Source organism: Marmota monax, unplaced genomic scaffold (assembly GCF_021218885.2).
Source record: "Marmota monax isolate L192 unplaced genomic scaffold, Marmota_monax_Labrador192_F-V1.1 WCK01_AAM20220418_F8-fsc00005, whole genome shotgun sequence".
In the NCBI taxonomy this organism is placed as follows: Eukaryota; Metazoa; Chordata; class Mammalia; order Rodentia; family Sciuridae; genus Marmota; species Marmota monax.
Genome location: NW_026692254.1, coordinates 32450159 through 32469429, shown reverse-complemented (window position 1 = coordinate 32469429; position 19271 = coordinate 32450159). Strand labels below are relative to the sequence as shown.

General features: G+C 44.1%; 1 protein-coding gene across 9 annotated transcripts in view; it reads left to right on the top strand.

Moving 5' to 3' along the window:
* Positions 1 to 14758, top strand: part of Arnt2 (aryl hydrocarbon receptor nuclear translocator 2) — a 174377-nt gene extending 159619 nt beyond the window's left edge. For 7 of the 9 annotated variants that reach the window (XM_046438588.1, XM_046438559.1, XM_058577634.1 and 4 more), the window contains exons 18-19: positions 8972 to 9108; positions 10869 to 14758. In XM_046438588.1, coding sequence (XP_046294544.1) covers positions 8972 to 9108; positions 10869 to 10967 — 236 coding nt within the window. In that variant the 3' untranslated portion in view covers positions 10968 to 14758. Of the gene's footprint in view, positions 1 to 8971; positions 9139 to 10868 lie in introns of all 9 variants that reach the window. The other 2 variants (XM_058577620.1, XM_058577623.1) reach the window with 1 other exon arrangement.
* Positions 14759 to 19271: the final 4513 nt, after the last annotated feature.

The window sequence follows — 19271 nt, the reverse complement described above, 5'->3', positions numbered from 1 at the left end:
ACATTTTATACATTTGAATTCTTTTAATGCTCACAGTAGCCCTAAGAGAAAAATATCTTTGTTATTCCCATTTCACAGAAAAATACACTGAGGTACAAGGTTGATAAAGCTCAAGGCTATACCGAGGTATTTGGGAAGCCAGGGTCAAAGACTGTGCTCCCACCCACTGCTTGGTGCTTCCCATCCCCTTCTCGTCCATCCCTCAGGAGATTTAGAACTAAGGAGGCACTAGGTGCCCTAGGAGATACCCCATGATTTGTATTCATGAGAAAGGAGCTGGAACCCTTTCAGTGAGGATGTGAGAGACTAAAACAGAGACATGAAGGACTGAGAAGCTTCACATGGCCTGACCATGGCTACATTATGTGTTAACTTGGACAGAAGCAGAATGTGAGACTCCTGCCAACTGTGGGGTCAGCTTCTGCTCCACAGGGCTTCAGGAAATAGACTGGCAGTGGAGGCACATTGGTCAAGGTCAGAGGAAAGAGGGTGTATGATTAGGAACAGAGCCTAATGGTTGTTTACTCACACCCTCAGAGGTTGTTCTGAGGGCACAGTGGGGGGATGTAGGGAGCAGAGCAGATAGAAGGGTGGATAGAGAGGGAACAGAGCAGTCTCCATTAATGGTCAGTTTCATTAGGTATTAAATAAACATAAACAGCTAAAACAACAAAAGTGCTTACATTTGCAATGGACACGGTGCCCTAGCCCTGCACATGCATGGCACTGAGTGCATGCATCAGACAGCTGCGGCCTAGGGGCCTCTGGTAGGCATCAATGGGACCCCAAGCATGGTAGCACCCAGGCAACATGGCCTCAGCTAGTTACTTTCAACCAGATGCCAGAATCCAGAGAGATAGCATAGTCAATCCTGTCCCTCCTCACAATGGGCAGGAGCAGACGGGTTTGAAATACCTGCTGAGCAGACACTGAACATCACCTGCCACAACCCAGGTGGCTGACATCAAGGGGCAACCACATAACATGTCACTTTTGAACAGTGCTTCAGTAGTGCAGAGCTCCTCAGGAAACTTTATAGATTGAATTAATACATTGAATGGGAAAAGTGCCCTGTCTGAGTTTTGCCTTTCTGTGAACCACGTGGGTTTTGTTCCACGAGCTTTCAGGCCTCAGTCCAAAGCAATTCTTCCATTTCTGGTCTATCGAGTTATCTTAAGCTGTACACTGTCACATTTGTGTTTCCACACTTAGCTTCACTTTCATTTTGGCTTAGGTCACAGCAAAACCTTGTCATATGAAATGCAGCGTCCAGAAGTAGAAATAGGAAGCCACTCAACTCAATGATGTAAATGCTGACATATCCAGGCACTTGTCTCCTTAACCATCCTGGTACAGGGTATATAGCAGCCCGTTCTAATCAGGAGATCGGTGATTTGAACAGGGAAAGTTTAAACATTTTTTTTATTAATAAAAAATGGTAAACAAGGAGCCTGAGGAATACGATAGTAACACAGGTGGGCAGCAGCTTCTGCCTTTGAGGCCAAGGGTAGGTAGACAAGAAAGAGACAAGAGCTGAGAGCTGAGTGCAGTTGTGGAGTCCTGTTTGCAGGCTGAGACAGGAAGATCACAACCAGCAACGTGGGAGGATTACAAGTTCAAGGCCAGTGTGGGCAATTTAGCAAGACCTTGCCTCAAAATAAAATTCAAAAAGACTGGGTATGCAAGAACTCAGAAAAGGAGACCCCACTCCACAAAGCCTGAGATTCAGCTTGGGAAAGGTATATCTTTCACAGAGACTCACAGCTGGTAAATTTGCCAGAAGCAGCCTGCCATCTGGCTGAGAAACTCACTAGGGGGTAGTGATAGACCAAGACTAAACTGCAGAAATCTCCCACCAGGTGGCCAGAAGTTTCACCCACAGGTGAAAGGAGACGCAGGCAGGTGAACACAGGAAGCAGCCCTTGGTGTGGTAGAGCCACTCATCCTCTGCATTCTGCTTGCTACTAGACACCTAGGAGGAGGAAACCCCACCTGAAACCAGAAGAGAAACACTTCTGCTTTTTATGCTAATTTCTCCAGCACCCTCGATTAATGAAACCTAGCACTGGGCCAGCCAGTACAGGAGAAAAGTTCACAGGGCCCAGTTCTGGTGTGACAAAGCAGGGCAAGGAAGGGCAGACTTAGAACCAAGAGCAAGAAATTGGTAACTAACACATGTACGCATGATCAGAATCCCCAAATTGGTCAGTTTCTGTCTCAGCTACGACAGGCATCTGCTCATTGATATGATGTTTCTTGGAGAAATGCAGGGAGCCGGGCACACAGGTTGCTCAAAAGGAAGTGGCTCACATTTGCTGCAGCATGCTCAAGTGTGGCATATGTGTGGCCCACATTACATTATTTTCTTAGCAGCATGCTTTCAGATAAAATGGCTTGGCAAGCACAAGCATTGCCTCCCTGTTCAGCATTTGCTTTTCAGTTTAGGTGAAGTTGAGGTAACTAAAGAAATTCACTCATGCATGATCAAATCGGGTCATAACACATGATACTGACAACCCAAAGATGGACCTCTTGCAAAGCATAAGAAACACATCCCTGATGTTACCCTTCCTTAAAAGATCCATGTCCATCTAACCTGCCCCACTCAGCCCAGATTTACTTTAGAGAGGGGAATGTAGTGAATTTGTCATTACAAAAATGTCATTTCTCAGAAAGAAATAGGATACATAATTACAGAGTGGAGCAGGGGAGGATAAACTCATTGAATTTCAGTAATCTGAAATGTTTATAAACACCTGTCCCTACCTATTCCCAGATCTTGATCCTGGCCCCAAATTCAGCCCTGTACATTTTCACTAGCAAAATTTAAAGGATTGTAGACCTCCCTGATCCTATTAGTTAGTCTTGAAAAGGTGAGTTTCTAGCCAGAAAATTCAGAAAGTTTTTGGTCCTTGCTAAGATGCCTAGAAATGGTCCTTGCTAAATGCCTAGGCATTTGTAAGATAAGCTGCCCCTCTGGTGATCTTCGTTAGCTTTATCCAGCAGGATTTCTCAGCCTCCACACTATTGACATTTGGGGCTAGATAATTATTTCTTGGGGGGGGGGGACTGTCTGTATATTATAGGGTATTTAACAGTGTTCCCAGCCTCTACCTACTAGCATTCTTCTGTTTATGATCATAAGAAATGTCTCTGAACAATATCAGATGTCTCCTGGTGGTTTGAAAAATCACCCTTGGTTGAGAACCATGAGCTAAATAGGACCAGATAGAACCTCTGAGCAGGATCTCAAATCAGGTTTGAATTGCTGCAAAGCACCTTTCCAAATCACCTGAATCTTACAGGGAAAAGGAAGTTGTCATCTCTGCCCCTTATAGCCTAGGAATCTAAAAGTTCCTCAAGATCTGACCTGTGGTCTGCAAGCCCACCTGGCTGTCCCAGGGGTGGCAGCAATAATGACCCATGTAGGCACCAGGCCTGGCAGTGGCCCACCCATCTAGCTAGGGCAAAGCAGCCTGGCCTGCCTTAGGAACCCAACAGACCAGAAGAAACACATGGCTGGAGCCCAGCTTATGGTTTGTAACTACATATGGCTTTCAAAATAACAATGTAACACCAGGATATTGGGAACCAATGGGTTTTTGTCTAGAAAGATGCATGTACATTTTGGGTGCAGGCCATTTGTAGCCCTTGCTGACTATCTACTTGCACTGCAGTGGTCATGCTGTTGGTCATACTTAGGCTAAAATCCCACATGCTATCATCCGGGAGGGTCACAGTGAAGTTCATGCTCATAATCTAGCCAGAGAGATCACTGATCCAACGTAGGGAGGGAAAAGTAAACACTTCCAGTAGCAGAACTTTTCAGTATCCCTTAATTGCCCTGTCTCTTGGCTGGTGGGCTCATCCTTCAAGTCATTGCTTTGAGGTCATCTCCTCCAGGAATACTCAAGGTTGAGTACTTTTCTGCTTTCATGCCCTCCACAGCTGCCAGTGCATCCCTTAGATGAGCTCTCAACCATGCTGACTGCTTAGTTCCTTATCCGTTGTTCTCAGTGGACTGTCCAGTGTCCGTCACCCATCTTGCCACACAGGGTATCATATCCAGTACATACTAGCCTTTCATTTTAAATACTTTCTTTACAAATAATACATGGACTTCTGTATCAGAAAGGTCTAGGTTCAAACCCTGGGTCTGGCATTCATATGCTAAATGAGTTGGGCCAATTGCTTGACATCTTTGAGCTTCATTTTCCTTATCTGAAAATGTGGATAAGGAACACATTTTTAGATCTAGAAATGAATCAAAATAAAGTACGTAAAATATGTAGCATCATGCATTGGACACAAACAGTTCTCAAAAAATACTAAGTCCCTTCCATTCTTCTTAACTATTTTATGTATTTTTGCCACGATTTTTTGCATTTCAAAGGCAATTCGGTTTATGGATTCTTTCTTATTGCAAACATTTAAGAAGAGCACCTCCCTTGGCAAAAATTTAAGAATTTTTATACTGAAATTTTTTTATCTGTAAATAATATAATCAAGTACCCCCAAATATGAATAGAGAACTAGTCTTTTCTACCCTGCACTGTCCCTGACTGTCACTGAGGTAGGGCTGATGAGAGAAAGTGGAACTGTTTCATTTACAAGCCAGGAAGCCTTGAATGCACAGAAATAAATGTTCATGGGTTATCCATGTTCATCTTACTCCCCTGTTCATTCCTCCATCCCTCCTTTCTTTCTTCCTTTACTTCTCTTCCTCCTTCCTTTCTTCCTTCTTTCCTTTATTCTTCCTCTTAGCAAATGCTCATTGAAGCCTCAGTATTCCAAGTAGTTTTCTCAGTAAAGCCTGGGGTAGACATAAATAAGATCCTTGGCCTTAATTTACTCCAGTTTAGGGTAAGTTAGTATGGTATGATGAGCATTGTCATGAGAAATGATGATCACCAGAGGTAAGCAAAGAAGAGACAGTGACTGAGGAAGTCAGTACCATGGGGCCACATGTGATTAGGGCTTTGAGCATGAGTAGAATCCTCTAGGCACATGACAGAGCACAGGTACAGTAGCATAGAGAAATAACTGCATGTGATATTGGGGGGCAGGTGTCCAGGTGTTGTCATGTGACCAGGGGAAGAGGTAGGGTTACAGAGGCAAGAAGTGGAAGATAAGGCTGGAACAATAGAAGCCACATTACAAAAGACCCTGAGATTGTGTGCTTGACCTCACAGATGGTGGTCAACCATCCAGCATTTTGTAAGCAGTAGACTCTGCTTTGGGTCAGCACCAGGAGATGCATGGATCTGGGGGGACTGGGTGCAGGCGTAGCTTCAGAGCATTGTGTGGCAGTGTGATGGGGGAAAAAGGAGGTAGGAGTTGAGAGTTAGGGTTTTTTTTTTTTTTTTTTTTTGGTGGGTGGGAACTTGATAAACCTCATGATTGGACAAGAGGTGTTGAGAGAGAAGAGACAGTGACAGTCCTGGTCTCCTGCTCTAGGCTATGTGAGGAGAGGAAATGATCACTTGAGGCAGGAAGAATTGAAATTGTCTTTCTACTATTCAGCCATGTGGCCCAGGCACAGACAGATAATGGATCCAAAGCTCAGGAGAAAAACCAGAATGGTAAATATCACCAGAAACCTGATTTTGTCATCCCTAGCTCCTCTCACTCCCATCCTTGGTGCAGCCATTTCAGTTGGCAATTCACAAGTCTAGGCACTTCCTTCTCCATCCTATCCTCAGATTCATCCACTTCTTTCCAGCCTGCTCATGTTCCATAGCTCAAGCAACCATCCTCTCTTGCAAGGATTAGTATAGCAGACTCCTCCTCACTGGTTTCCTTTTCTCTCCTCTTGTCTACTCTATTCCTTTTTTTAACTTCTTTTTCCCTGTCATATTGTCCATTCACCCACTGATACAGTGACCTTCCTGAATTTACAAATCTATGTGTGCTGTGCCCACACTTTAAAATTTTCAGTAGTTCTCTGTTACCCTCAAAAAATTGGTCACACTGGTGGTTACACCTGACCCTGGCTTGCCCTGCAACCTCTTCTCTTATCGCCTGCCTAGTTCCATGGTTCTCATCCATCCTGAGCTACCTGTGGAAACCTGGATGGGGTCATCCTCTTTCACCCTTAGGCCTTTAAACCTATCCTTGTGTCTGAAATTCTTTACAAGGCCTACACCCAGTTAGCTAGTCATTTCTGAGATCTCTGCAAAGCCTTTTCTCTTCGCCATGACTAAGTTAGGTACCCTCTGAGGGTTCTTATCCTTTTTCTGGAAACCCTTTAATAGCAACTCTCCTCTGCAGAACTTGTGCTCACTCCTCTCCCAACCATGCTGGAAGGTGCTCAAGATAGAAGCATTCTTGTTCTCCAGTGTGTACAGTGTCACACGGAGCCTGTGTCATCACGGGTGCTCATGAAACATTTGCCACATGATAAGTGAGAGGTCAGTTCATGGAATAGAAAAGGTTCCTCCCAGCTTTCCTGCTGATGGGAGAGAAGGAATCCCATAAGGGATAGTAGAACTAACATCAACAGCAGTCATGGAAGTCAACAAAATATTACCAAAATGAGTAGCAGTATGTTGAATATTTGAGAATGATTGAGAAGAATGAGAACTCTGAATGCCTGTTGGATTGGTTGTGGCAATGCATAATCGTGTAGTGAGTGACCAGGGCTCAGCAATATAGACACACAGCTGTCAGAAAGGGTTGTAGACATTGAATCATGATGGGCAGTGTTCAATAGGAGACCTCGTTGGAGCAGCATCCCAGAGCAGACCTGAAGGCAGTTATTTCCTTCAACACCCGAGGACATTCCAGAGCCTGCCTGGTGCATCCCACAGCAGAGGTGGCCACTGTGTTCATCCATCTTCCCACCAAGGAATGGTAGACCAGATTGTGTCTAGCCTCTGAGGCTCTAGAATGGGACTGGTGCCTGTCAAGTGGGAATCCTAGCTGCTCATTTAATTTGGCACAGTTGTGAACCAGGCCTGCTCTCTACCCACAGCCAATTCTAGACTTTTTTTTTTTTTTAAGTACTGTGAATTGAACCCAGGGATGCTGTACTACTGAGCTACATCCCCAGCACTTTTTATTTTATATATTGAGACAGGGTCTTGCTATGTTTCCCAAACTGGCCTTGAAATTGCAATTCAACAGCAAATTATTCCTTTTAGAGTTCCTTCTGGTCCTTGAGTTCAGTTTGGGAGTCTCGGGAAAAGACATTTCAGATTGCCAGATGCCCTCTATACACAGTAGACTCCATTCCCTGTTATGCTGAGCCAACCGTTCTCATCATGCACAATTTGAAAACCGCCAGTGGTTAAGGTGTTAAAGGGAGGTTACATGATTTATTAAAGCCCTTTACATCTCAGGCATTAAGTACAGAGTTGTGTGTAAGAGAGGAAGAGAGAGAGATTCTTCTCCCTGGATCTCACCTCAGATTAGCCAGGCACCCCTGCTAAGGATGGGTAGGTGAGTTTTGTCGAAAGTCAGGATGGCCATTGGAAAGAGCAAGATAGGGCAAAATAGAACTGGGCACAGTGACATACACCTATAATCCCAGAGATTTGAGAAGCCAAGGCAGGAGGATTACAAGTTCAAGACTGGACAACTTACTGAGATCCTGTCTCAAAAAATAAAAAGGACTGAGGGCATGGCTCAGTGATAATGTGGCCCTAGGTTCAGTCCCCAGTACCAAAAAGAAAAAAAATAATAATAATGAGCTCAGTTCAGAGCTTGACAAAGCACCACTGTCTCCACACTGCACAATGTCACTGAATAATTTGACACTGATGGTGGCAAGGGGGGTTCCTAAGGTTTGAGATCTGCCTTCAGATAACTTTTTTAAATGGTATTCTTTCAGGCTGGTGTTGTAACTCAGTGATGGAACATTTGCATAGCATGTGTGGGACCCTGGGTTCAATCCCTACCTAGTACTATAAAAAAAGAAAAAAGGAAGGAAGGAAGGAAGAAAATGAAAAGTGTAATTTTTCTTAAGAATTCTCTTTGGGTAGGCTGGGGTAGTTGAGCTCAGTAGTTGAGCGCTTGCCTCGTATGCATGAGGCATGGATTCAATCTTTAGCACCTCATAAATAAATAAATAAATAAAACAAAGATATTGTGTTCATCTACAACTGAAAAAAAAAAATGGGGGAGCTGGGGATATAGCTAAGTTGGTAGAGTGCTTGCCTTGCATGCATAAGGCCCTGGTTTTGATCCCTAGCACCATCAAAAAAAAAAAAAAAACAGAATTCTCTTTGGTTGAATCTTTAAAATGATTTAGAGAAAATTCTGCTTATTTTCAGTTTTCCTGTTGAGTATTTTTAGTAAACTGTAGCAGGAAGCAAAGTGGCTCTCATTTGTAAAGTAATTTGCTGATTCCACAGAGGAGCTTTATCTTCCCATCTGAGCAGTGCCCAAATTCCTTCCTTCTTAAACAAACTAAGAAATATTAAGATGCTGAGGAATACTTGACAGAGAGCCACAGAGAATGGGACGGGGTGGCTCTGCCCTGCAGCAGGACCAGTGGTACAGCTTGGTGAATGTGAAGACAGCTGTGAGGTGAGCCTCTTCCCTAGTAGGCCAGGTGAGAGAGCAGCCCATGAACAGAGGGGAGTCCAGGAATCTAGAAGGCTGCATCTGCCTTCACATGCTAGGGAGAGGAACTCTCCAGCCCATGCTGCTGGTCCCAAATGTGGCTGGAATCCAGATGAGCAGCTTCATGAGCAGCCACAACAGAGCAAAGGGCTCCAAGGCTTGGAGCACCCAGTCATCTGGGAGGTGCTTTCCATGGAGAACCACACCCCAGCCAAGTCCCTGCACCATTCTGCAGAGGCCCCATGCCTTTCACCCATTTATCTTGCTGTCAGTCAGTCAGAGAAAGAAAGATGGGAGAAGAAACATGTTCCTAGGAAGGTGGGGCCCTTGGAGCTGGAGTGGTTCTTAAGTCTCATGAAACCAGGGATGACTTTTAAAGAAGTGTCCTGTACGTCGGCTCTTTCAGCTGAGAGTGGACAAAGTAGCGGGCAGTTCCAGGGGAGGCCCTCAGAAGTCTGGTCACAGTGGCAGAGCCAGCACCACGGCCAGCAGAGCGGTGAGCAGCACTCCCACCAGCAGCCCGGTCAGACTGAAGTGTTCCAGGTAAATCGAGCGAGCACCGCCTTCTCGTAGGTACCGGCGCCTTCTCTCTGCTTCCTTTCCCCCTTGGTCTCTGCCGCACCACCGCCCACCCGCTAGCCAGTGTGAGTTCTGGCCTGGCCTGGGGTTAGAAGGGGGTCCAGGAGTAGAAGGTCCCATCCTGTCCAACCAAAACTGTGATGCACTCAGGGAGGGGAAGGGGCCTTTGAGCTGAGGAGGAGGGGCCTTTGAGCAAAAGGGGAGACTACAATTAGAGATTCCTCCCTGCCCCAGCTCAGAGCTGCCCAAGAGAGGTGCATAGAGTAGAAGGCTAATGAGGGTTGGCCCTAGTGCTGGGTCCATTTCTCCCCTGCGAGCTTTCCTCACCTTTGGCTGTCCTACCTGCTCCTCACCAGCCTATACCCAAGATAGGAGGACGTCCCTCTGCAGGACCTTGCCCCAGTGCCAGGCTGGCCCTGGTTCAGCTCTCCTCTTGGTTAGGCTAAGGGTGCTGCCCACTGGCTAGATACCTGAAATCCTTTCAGTTCCCTACTACCAGTTCTCTGGGCTCCGCTTTCAGCCAGAATAGTTTTCATGGGAGGTTCTGAGTACATTGCTTCCCCCTTCACCTGCAGTGAGGTCCATCCCACCAGATCCTTGCAACCAGAACCCAGGCATCTCCAGTGGGGTCATAAAGCCCTGTTCTGTCCTGTCCTGGCTGCAAAGCGGGGCTAGGTGCAGGAACCGTAGCATGGGAGGCTATGCTCAAGAGTCAATGCTCCATTTACTTCACCCTCATCCCAAGCTTCTTTCCAACCAGGTCAAGAAGTACCCTCACAGACACAGATCTAGAGCCCAGGTATTGATGAGGTTTCCACAGAGGCAGCATACTATTCAGTGTGCAGAGGAGTGCCTAACCAACCCTTCCCTTGAGTCCCCTTATCTACCACGACAGCCCTTCTTCCTCCTTCTGTAAGGCATTTGCCCATCTATACCTCCTAGCAGAAAACAGAATTTCCTAATGGTGGTCTTCAGGGTCACACTGTAAAAAGAATTCTTGGTCAAATAAGTTTGCAAAACACTGGTTAAACAAAATTTAACACTGGTTAAACAAAGTTATTCAATTTCTTTCTTACAGGACTTATCAGAACCTTTATTATACCAATGAGGACTGTGGATTTCTAGGAGATAGACAAAGTATGCCTTGTTTCCCAAACTTATTTGTCCACAGAATTCTTTTCTCATGCAGCATTATATGAGTTGGGAACTTAACAACACAACAGGACATATCCCATAAGGAATTGAGATGTTGCTACTCCTGTATCCTAAATGGGTAGTCTGAGGTCCAGAAGACTTGTTTAAGCTAAAGTCTGCTACACACGGTGAATACAGGCCGCAGATCTCTCCACTCACTCTTAAGTTTCATAGTGTTAGTCACATTTCGACCACCTGTACTTGCTTGGTGCCAGGCTGGGTTGTCCCCACCAGTTGGGGCTCATGCCCACCCTGTGTCCCTGGCTCCATGTTACATGTATAAAAGTTGAGTCCTACTGCTGTTTACCAGCTGGCATGGCAGCTCCCTGGGGAGGACAGTTTCCTAGGGTCTCAGACATTTGAGTATCCCTGCAGAGCATCCCTTGGAAGGTTGGGGAATACTCCTGAGCTGTCCATTAGAGAGACAGCTGTGAGGGTGAGTGGCAGGCTGGGCTCCTGGGACGTACACAGTCCACGGGCAAAGAACCTGACTGCCCCATGGCTTTCTTCTCTTCTCTTCTCTTCTGCAGGACATGCTGCCAATGCCAGGAGATCCCACCCAGGGGACTGGCAACTATAATATCGAAGACTTTGCTGACCTGGGCATGTTCCCACCATTTTCTGAGTAACTGCGGGCAGAGCGAGGCTCCCACTGTAGAGTGCTACCCACGCCGTGACACCAATGCCCATGTGAATGGGACCCCCCTAGCCTGGCTTGCCCTGATGCAGGACCCCTCACCAAAAGCACCCCACCCCCACATACCCTAGGCACAGCATCGCTCAGCTCTAATCCACAGCCATGGCTTCTCGGCCACGGACCAGGGGCCCTGCTTTTAGATGTTAGGGAACCCATTGTATTTATTGTATTTTATCTGTGTGTGCTTAGAAAGTGAGCCTATTGGGTCCTTAAATTCAGTTGTGAATAGTCTCTTAATAGATAATTTACACACATAAAAAGTTCAGTCAATGCCTAGAGCGACTAGCACACCATCACACCTGCTGGGGGTGCTGAATCACATTATGTCTTGCTTTTCACTACTGCTGACTGGGTGGGACTTGGGGGGCGGGGGGTTGGAAGAAGAGGCCAGCAGGATGCAGAGCCTTTGTTCCATGCACTGGAGCCAAGTGGCACAAGGATGCAGAGGTGGATGCCCTTCAGCTCTGCTAATCTGTCTATGTGCCCATTGTGCTGTGGGACATATTTACTTTGTGCAGTGAGACATGAACTTTCTGTCCTAATGAATGTGTCGTGCCTCGTGTCTGTCATGTGTGGCCAGGGTGAGTGTATAGAATCCAAAGTCTATAGTAAGCATGAGAACTGAAGTGAGTGGCCCCAGTCTCCAAGCTCAGGAGCATCCTGATGGGAAGATGATCATCCTGGGGCTCAGGAGCTGGCCTGACCAGCAGGACTCAGCAGGCTAGCTCTTCAGTAGTGTCACCAGGAGCCAGGGCTGGGGACCTGCTTACCTTAATAGGTCAGTTCTTGGTCCACCTACCTACTGCAGATCCAAGCCCTTCCTAGAGGAACTAGCCCCTGTCCTCCTTTCAGAGCCTCATAGGAGTGCTTGTCCTTCCTACTTGTCCTGAACACGTGCTTCTAATTCCATGTAGCTGTCTCCAGCCCGACTCCATTGGGAGAGGGAGCTTGTCCCCACCCAAAAACTGCAGGGAAGCACACCTTGAGGTCACAAAGGCATACAGGTGTGGATGGCAGGGGCAAGATGCCCAGCCTCCTCAGGTCTCATGCCACATTCTGCTCAGTGACCTGGAGGAGGCTTGGGACCACCACCCCCCTTTGTGTGGAGAAATGCACTCTGGACCACTTTCCTCCTGGCCACCTGAGCCTCTGTCCTCTGCTTGGCAGCAGGTACAGAAGTACTTTGGGATACAGATCTGTGAGGCAGAAGACTCAGACTCTGGTTCTGGTTCCAACTCTGATTCTGCCACATGTCCACAGGTCCTGAATTCCTCTGATTGTCTCAAGACAAGAATATGATCTGACTTCTAGAAGTTTCTACTTGGGTAACCCCTTAACCCAGAGTCCCTGGCTTACTGTGTTTTACTCAGATTTGAGAAGATGAGTTTAGGACCCCATCCCCCCACTTTCACGTTCCTCTACTTCCTCCCCTACCCTTTACATGGACAAGGACTCCCTTAGTTTCCCTCATTTTCTTCTTTTCCTATCCATCTTTTCTAATCCCCATCCATCAGCCCACTGATGCCTACGTGAGAGAGAAGTCACACAAGGCTGCAGATGCAGGGACCCACCTTGTGAGAAAGCCCTGGAGTCTCTCCTGTAGCCCCTTAGGAACCTCTCACAGGTACTGCTTAGTTTTACAAATGCTCAGAAACAACCCAAGTGTCCCTACCCATTGATTCTGGTGTTGGTTCTAGGCTGCCTGAGAGCAGAGTAAACCCAGTGTGCAGGAAGGAGCCAAGGGGAGAATTGCTCTGGTACTTTGAAGATCCTGTTTTATACAGCAGCCTGTCTGGCATCCAGGGAGATCCATGTGCCCTGTGTTTCTACTGAACTTCACCTGGAAAGCCCAGTATAACCCAGTAGAATGCCCTTTACCAGTAACCAGCCTTGGTTTCAAGACTGATGGAACCCTGATTTTATGGTTTCTACAGCAGCTCTTTCCCTTTTGTAGTTGATGGTGAGTGGTCCTGAATGTAGGTGCATGAGGAGCTGGCTCCAACCCAGAGGCTTCCCTGCAGCTGGGGAAATAAGAGGTGCCTGACACTCAGAGAGCCCTAACAGGACCAGCCCAGAACAGTTGTCCCTCTGTGCTACCTACCTGCTATCCCCCTCTGCCCTAACAACATCAAGCTTGCCCTGGCAGTGGGCATGATTGTCTCCAAAAAAAGACACAAAAATAGCTTTTGAAGCAAAATGTTTCTCAATGGCATGAAAAATAGACTTCATGTGGCCTTTGGCTTGTGACTTTAGGAGTTTAGGGATCTTGTGTTTTCTTTTGCCTTCTGTTTTTTGGAGGGAAGTCAGGGACTTTTCTCAGGTGCCCACCAGAGGTGAACACCTTGGCCATGACTGTTTCTTGGCACTGAGGGGACATTGAAGAAATAAAAGGACCCTTCCTCCAGGTGACCTTGCTTCTATTTTTCTCCCTTGACTAAGAATTTAGGGGACTGACAACTCAGTTTTTAGTCCTATGAGGTGAACAGGGAGCATCACGATTGGATAGAACCATACTTCCCTTCTCAGCAGATTTGCTGCTAGCCTTTCCACTTACTTTCCTTAGCTAAGCAAGCAATAGGTTTTCCATAGAAGGGGGCCATGTAGTGACCTCCTAATCTGCTGCAAGGGCACAAATGCAGCTTTACTGAGACTCCACCAAGACTGCACAGGTGACTTGTGGGAGTGGCCAAGAATGGTTCTAGAATATTCTGCCTGAGTGTCACTCCTTCCTAGCTTTGCTTTTAGTGTTGGTTTCAGGGAGCAAGAGAGCCATTACAAACAGCCACCTTCTCTACTTTCTAACACATCTAATTCAACCTTTTTTTAATTTCAGTAATAGTCAATGTTGCAAATAGCAGAGATGGAGAGATTATGAAAGTTAATGGAATTTACACCAGGGAGATTAAATGTTCTGTGTCAATGAAGCAACTGTGTGTTCCCCAGATTACAGGTATTGGTGCACCTAGTTAGTTGGTTTAACCAAGAGATGAGGCAGACCCTAGGAAAATTAGTTGCTCTTTCCCTGACTGCAGTGTTTTACCCAACTAATGAGCTCTGTGAAAACAGAGATCATTCACCTGTCTAGGCCACCTGCTCCTTAACAGTCATGACCTGCCCCATAAACAAGAGCAAGCCTGTTACCCAACAGCTCTAGCGGTGACAAGTCAGACTAGAAAATCCCTTTGTATTATCAGAAAGGTGTTTGGTCATTAAGTTGCTGTGTCCTAACTTACCTGTTGCTAGTGAATCCTGTGCACTGAGGAGCCATGAGCCACCTTGCTGTCCACTTCCTCCTCTACTGCCTGGACCCTGAGAAGCTTGAAGAGCCTTACTTGAGGGTGCAGGCACATTGTCACATGTAGGTGTGTGCCTGGGCCTTGTGGCCAGAGCTGGTTTTATGGCCAATCAATCAGCCAAAGTCTGTGGGGCACTGACAAAAAAAAAATGGGGTTTTCAAGACTGCGCAGAAGTGGGTGGCTCATTTCTAACAATCTATTTCCTAAAAAAAAGATTCCACAAGCAGGCTTCAGTGGACATTAAGCACTTAATCATCTCTCCTTTAACCTTTCTTCTTATGGATGTGAACTGTGCTGTGGGTAAATCATTTGTATTTCTTGAATGTTCTCTATGACTAACAGTTATTAAGTTGGTTGTGTATATGTATAACTAATGTAATTGCCTTTTAAATTTTCATTACAATAAAAATGACTTTGCTCTGAACAACCCATGGCCCAGGCCAGCTTTGCATTGAACTTCTCACAGAACCTGCCTCTTGGAGTTCAGGGATATCTTGCAGCACACCTCGTCCCTGGAGCTGTGTTGTGTCATGGTCCTTCAACCGTATGCAGTGTGTGTATGTTAAAGAGCCATCCTTTGGGAGGTCTAGCTACATAGGATAGAAAGGGAAACTAATATAATCCTTGAGCTTCTGTGTCAGGTAAGGCTCTCTAGAAGCTTTTTTGTACATGTTATTTGCTTAATCATTACAGATTTATGATATGTGGTTACCATTCCTAGTTTGTAGAAAACCAAGACTCAGAGAAGTTAGTTGACATATCTAAGAACACAGGAAGGCAATGGTAGAACCAGGATTTGATCTTGGGTCTCACCACAGAACCCTGTGTATGTGTGCATGTGTTTGTGTCCCTCTTCAAACACTCTTACTTTTTTTAAATCTTCACAAAATTAAGTTAGTATTTCAATATTCTCAAACCCTTAATAAACACTTAAAATTCTAATTTTTCTCTGCTAATTTTCAAAGATGCAAACTAAAATCACTTGAATACTTTTCTGTCAAACACCTATTATTTCTAATTTTTTTAACAGCTTTATCAGTCTGATAGTGACACAAAATAAGCTGCACATATTTAAAGTGTACACAGGAGACAATTTTGTGACCTTGAACTGAGTAGACTTCTCAGAGGCTACACCAAACAGTTTCTTATAAAGCTAAGCATCCATTCATAATATGACCTACCTTTACCTTTTCTGTAGCTAATCTCTAGGAAAATATAAAATCAAATTATAGAAGGTTTTCTTTATTTCCTTTTTTTTTAATTTTGGTTACAGGGGATTGAACATAGGGGTGCTTAACCACTAAGCAACATCCTCAGCCCTTTTTATTTTTCATTTTGAGACAGGGTCTCAATTGCTTATGATCTCACTAAGTTGCTGAAGCTGGCATCAAATTTTGAGATCCTCCTACCTCAGTCTCCTGATTTGCTGAGATTACAGGTGTTCGCCACCATGCCCAGCTAGGGAAATATCTTAAACCAGGCATGGAGATAATGAACCATGAAGTAAAATGTTGATAATCTTGAACTCAATTTTAAAAAATGGTTGAAGTGATGGTGATGGTGCACTCCTGTAATCCCAGCCACTTGAGAGATTGAGGCAGGAGGATCCCAAGTTAAAGGCCAGCCTCATCAAGTTAGCAAGACCTGTCTCAAAATAAAAAAGGACTGGGAATATAGCTCAGTAGTAGAGCACCCCTGGGCTCAATCCCCAGTTCCACTCTTCCTCCCCCCCAAAAAATAGTTCTCAAAAAATGTGAAAGAAAGTAATTTAACTGGTAGAAAATTTGCAATTTATGAACCCAGCAGTAGTATTCAGAATACTAAAATTCAATTAATTCCTAAAAATGAATTAAAAATACAACAAAATAGATAAATGATCAAAGTATTTGAATTGCCAATTCATAAAAACTCAAAAATAGACATTAACTGTAATAGAAGAGACTGAATTTTACTGGTAATTAAGGGAAATGCAAAATTAATATTAGATAGCTGCTTATGTCCCTAAGATCAATTCAGTCTGCACATGGGATTGGCAGGGCTTAAAGAAACAGGTGCTGTCTTCCCCAGCTGGTGCAGCACATGAGGCAACATCCAGAGATGCCAAAGCCATACCAACCCTGTGCAGCAATTTCAGCTCCACATATCTATTCTAGGAAACTTCCCACATATACATAAGGAGACAGATAAAAGGATAGTCCTTGCTCTGTTGGTAATAGTGAGAAACCAGAAAACTGTCTCCACTTCAGTGGAGAAATGAATGAACTGGGATTTAGTCATCTGAAGGAATCTAGTAGAGCACTTAAATGGTCTAGTTGTAGCATGCAAAAATTCTGAACAATGTAGCACTGAGTCTAAAATGCCATGCGTATTTTTGTAGCCCAAAGCAATAATGTATTTTATTCTCTAAGTTGATAGGTATATACTAAAAGAAAGGTGAAAAAAAATCATAGGTGGATATATGCTACTGGAGAATGGCTATCCCTTGGAAGGAACAGATGGAACAGCTTGGATGGCTGAATTACTTTAAACACATTAAGAAAGGGGGAAGGGGTAATTGATTGAAAATAAAGTGAATTCAACAAGTAACTGTGATTATAACAAAATGTTAAATAGCAGTGATGAGCGTATATTTTTCTCAAAGTTACTATTTAATGGAAATATTCAATAATTAAATATAAATTAATATAAATCAGAAAGCAGATACTGAAACTCAAAGAGAAGTGCACATTACAGTCACAATGACATTTCTCACCCCCAATGGATTGATAAAAATGAAAATGCACATGAAGGGATTATTTTTGCTTATTTTTGGTTAAAAAAATATATATATATAAATTTTTACAATTGATTTCAAGAGTAATGTGGCAATATTTACTAAGTTAAATAAAATCATATTTTTGGTTCAACTTTCCAACATCTAGATATTCTCTCAGTGAAATATATATAAAAGAATGTTTATTGTTCAATTTTGTAGTGGGGAAAATCGTAAATTAAATTAAAGCCACTGATTTAAAAAAAAAAGATGAAAAATTGCAGAATACCATTATCACCATTTACCTCAGTAGAGTAATAAACAAAAGCAATAATCAGAAAAGTATAAATATATTAATCTATTTAGCTAAAACATGAAAGCACATTATGTCGATTCATTTGTGAGTTTGTTGGTGGTATATGTGCATACACATGTACATATAGAAAATGTATAAAATATTCACATTAGGCTACATTTGGAGAGGAAAAACTCACAAGCTGAGAGAGTAAGCAAAAATGAAAATAAGCGTAAATATAATAACAATGCATTCATATAAAATTATTTGGGTTCATTTATATGCATAAAAGATGTATGAAAAATATTTTCGGGGTAGTCTCCACATCTGAAATGAATTTCCTTCCATCCTTGTAACTTTTAATACAACTTATCACCAGAAGAATATATATTACCTGTAAAATCATAAAAAGTAATAAAATTGCCTGCCAGAAAAGAGAAAATAAATAAATGATTAGTCACTGTACATTCAAATGCCACAATACATAGGAATTTAGATGCATAGGGGTACAAAAGAGGAATATGCCCTTGTGAGATTAAGTTGCTCCAGAGCTGGACAATCCTGTGACAGATGGACAGGTGAGCAAATTGCAGAACAGGGACACAGGGAGAAGTACTTGCCATGACCTGAGCTGATTTACCTGGGTTTACCTGGGGTTCTCTAATTCTTACAATAAACAGCTAACCAAAGAAATATCTTGTACGTAGATGAAACAATCATATAGTCATTATTCTTATTTTATTTATTTATTTATTTATTTTGGTACAGGGGATTGAACCCAGGGCACTTAACAATCCAAGCCATATCCCCAGCCCTTTTTATATTTTTATCTTGAAACAAGTTCTTGCTGAGTTGCTGAGGACCTAACTAGGTTGCTAAGGCTAACTTTGTACTTGCAACCCTCCTGCCTCAGCCTCCTGAGCCTTTGGGATCACAGGCATGCACACCATGCCAAGCTCAGTCATTATTTTTAAAGTGGAGAATATAGAAAAATATAAAGAATAAAAAATATTATATCCCAATTCATTCTTATGAGGGAGGTGAGGAATCAAGTACCAGGGTGAGGGAAATGCTTTCCTTGCTCAGAATTCAAAGGGGGTGGGGCAGATAAAGAAACTGGAACAACCAGCATTCTCAGGTGCTAATTACACTTCTTCACTCTCTCCCAGCCTCTCCTCCGGAGAGGGTGAGTTTCCTCATCCTCCACTGGGAAAAGTAATACTCCCTATTATGTGGAGCAGGAGACTGGTAGGATTACTTCTGCACATCTTCTCAAACATGTCTGGTCATTAAACAATCATATGGTAACTATCACCTTCTGTGCACAGTCCTGGGGTTGAGGTGACACAAGGAGACCCAGCACACCCCCCTACCACCAAGAGGAGTGTTCCACCACTAGAGGAGAGAGACAGGCCACCTGAGGGTGACTTTCTGGCATGCGCTGGTTTGAGGTAGAGGGCACCTACCTTGTGCTGACAGAAAAGAGGGAAGAAGATATCCAGGAAGGGATGAGAAGCTCAGGAACTTAACCTAATCACAACCTCATGGTGGTCCCAGATGGGGTCCATTATAATAGAATCTACCCACTAGGCTCACAGCTTGTTGCCTCAGCTTTGCAGAAGTCACTTAATATGGTTCCCATCTCTAAGCTCAAAACCATCATAAATCATGACACCCATACAACCTCTCAGTAGGACACCAGAGTGAAATGCCTGGAATGCAGCCTGCCTCTGGTTCTACAGCCATGGCCTCTCAACCCCTAATTCTTTCCACACACTTTAGTTAGAGTCAAATACAAAGCCAGAAATAAAGGAATGTGGCCTGATGCTGAAAAGGCAGGGAAAAAACACTTCACCACAGTGATTTATCAGCATGCAAGCAATCTCTCATCCA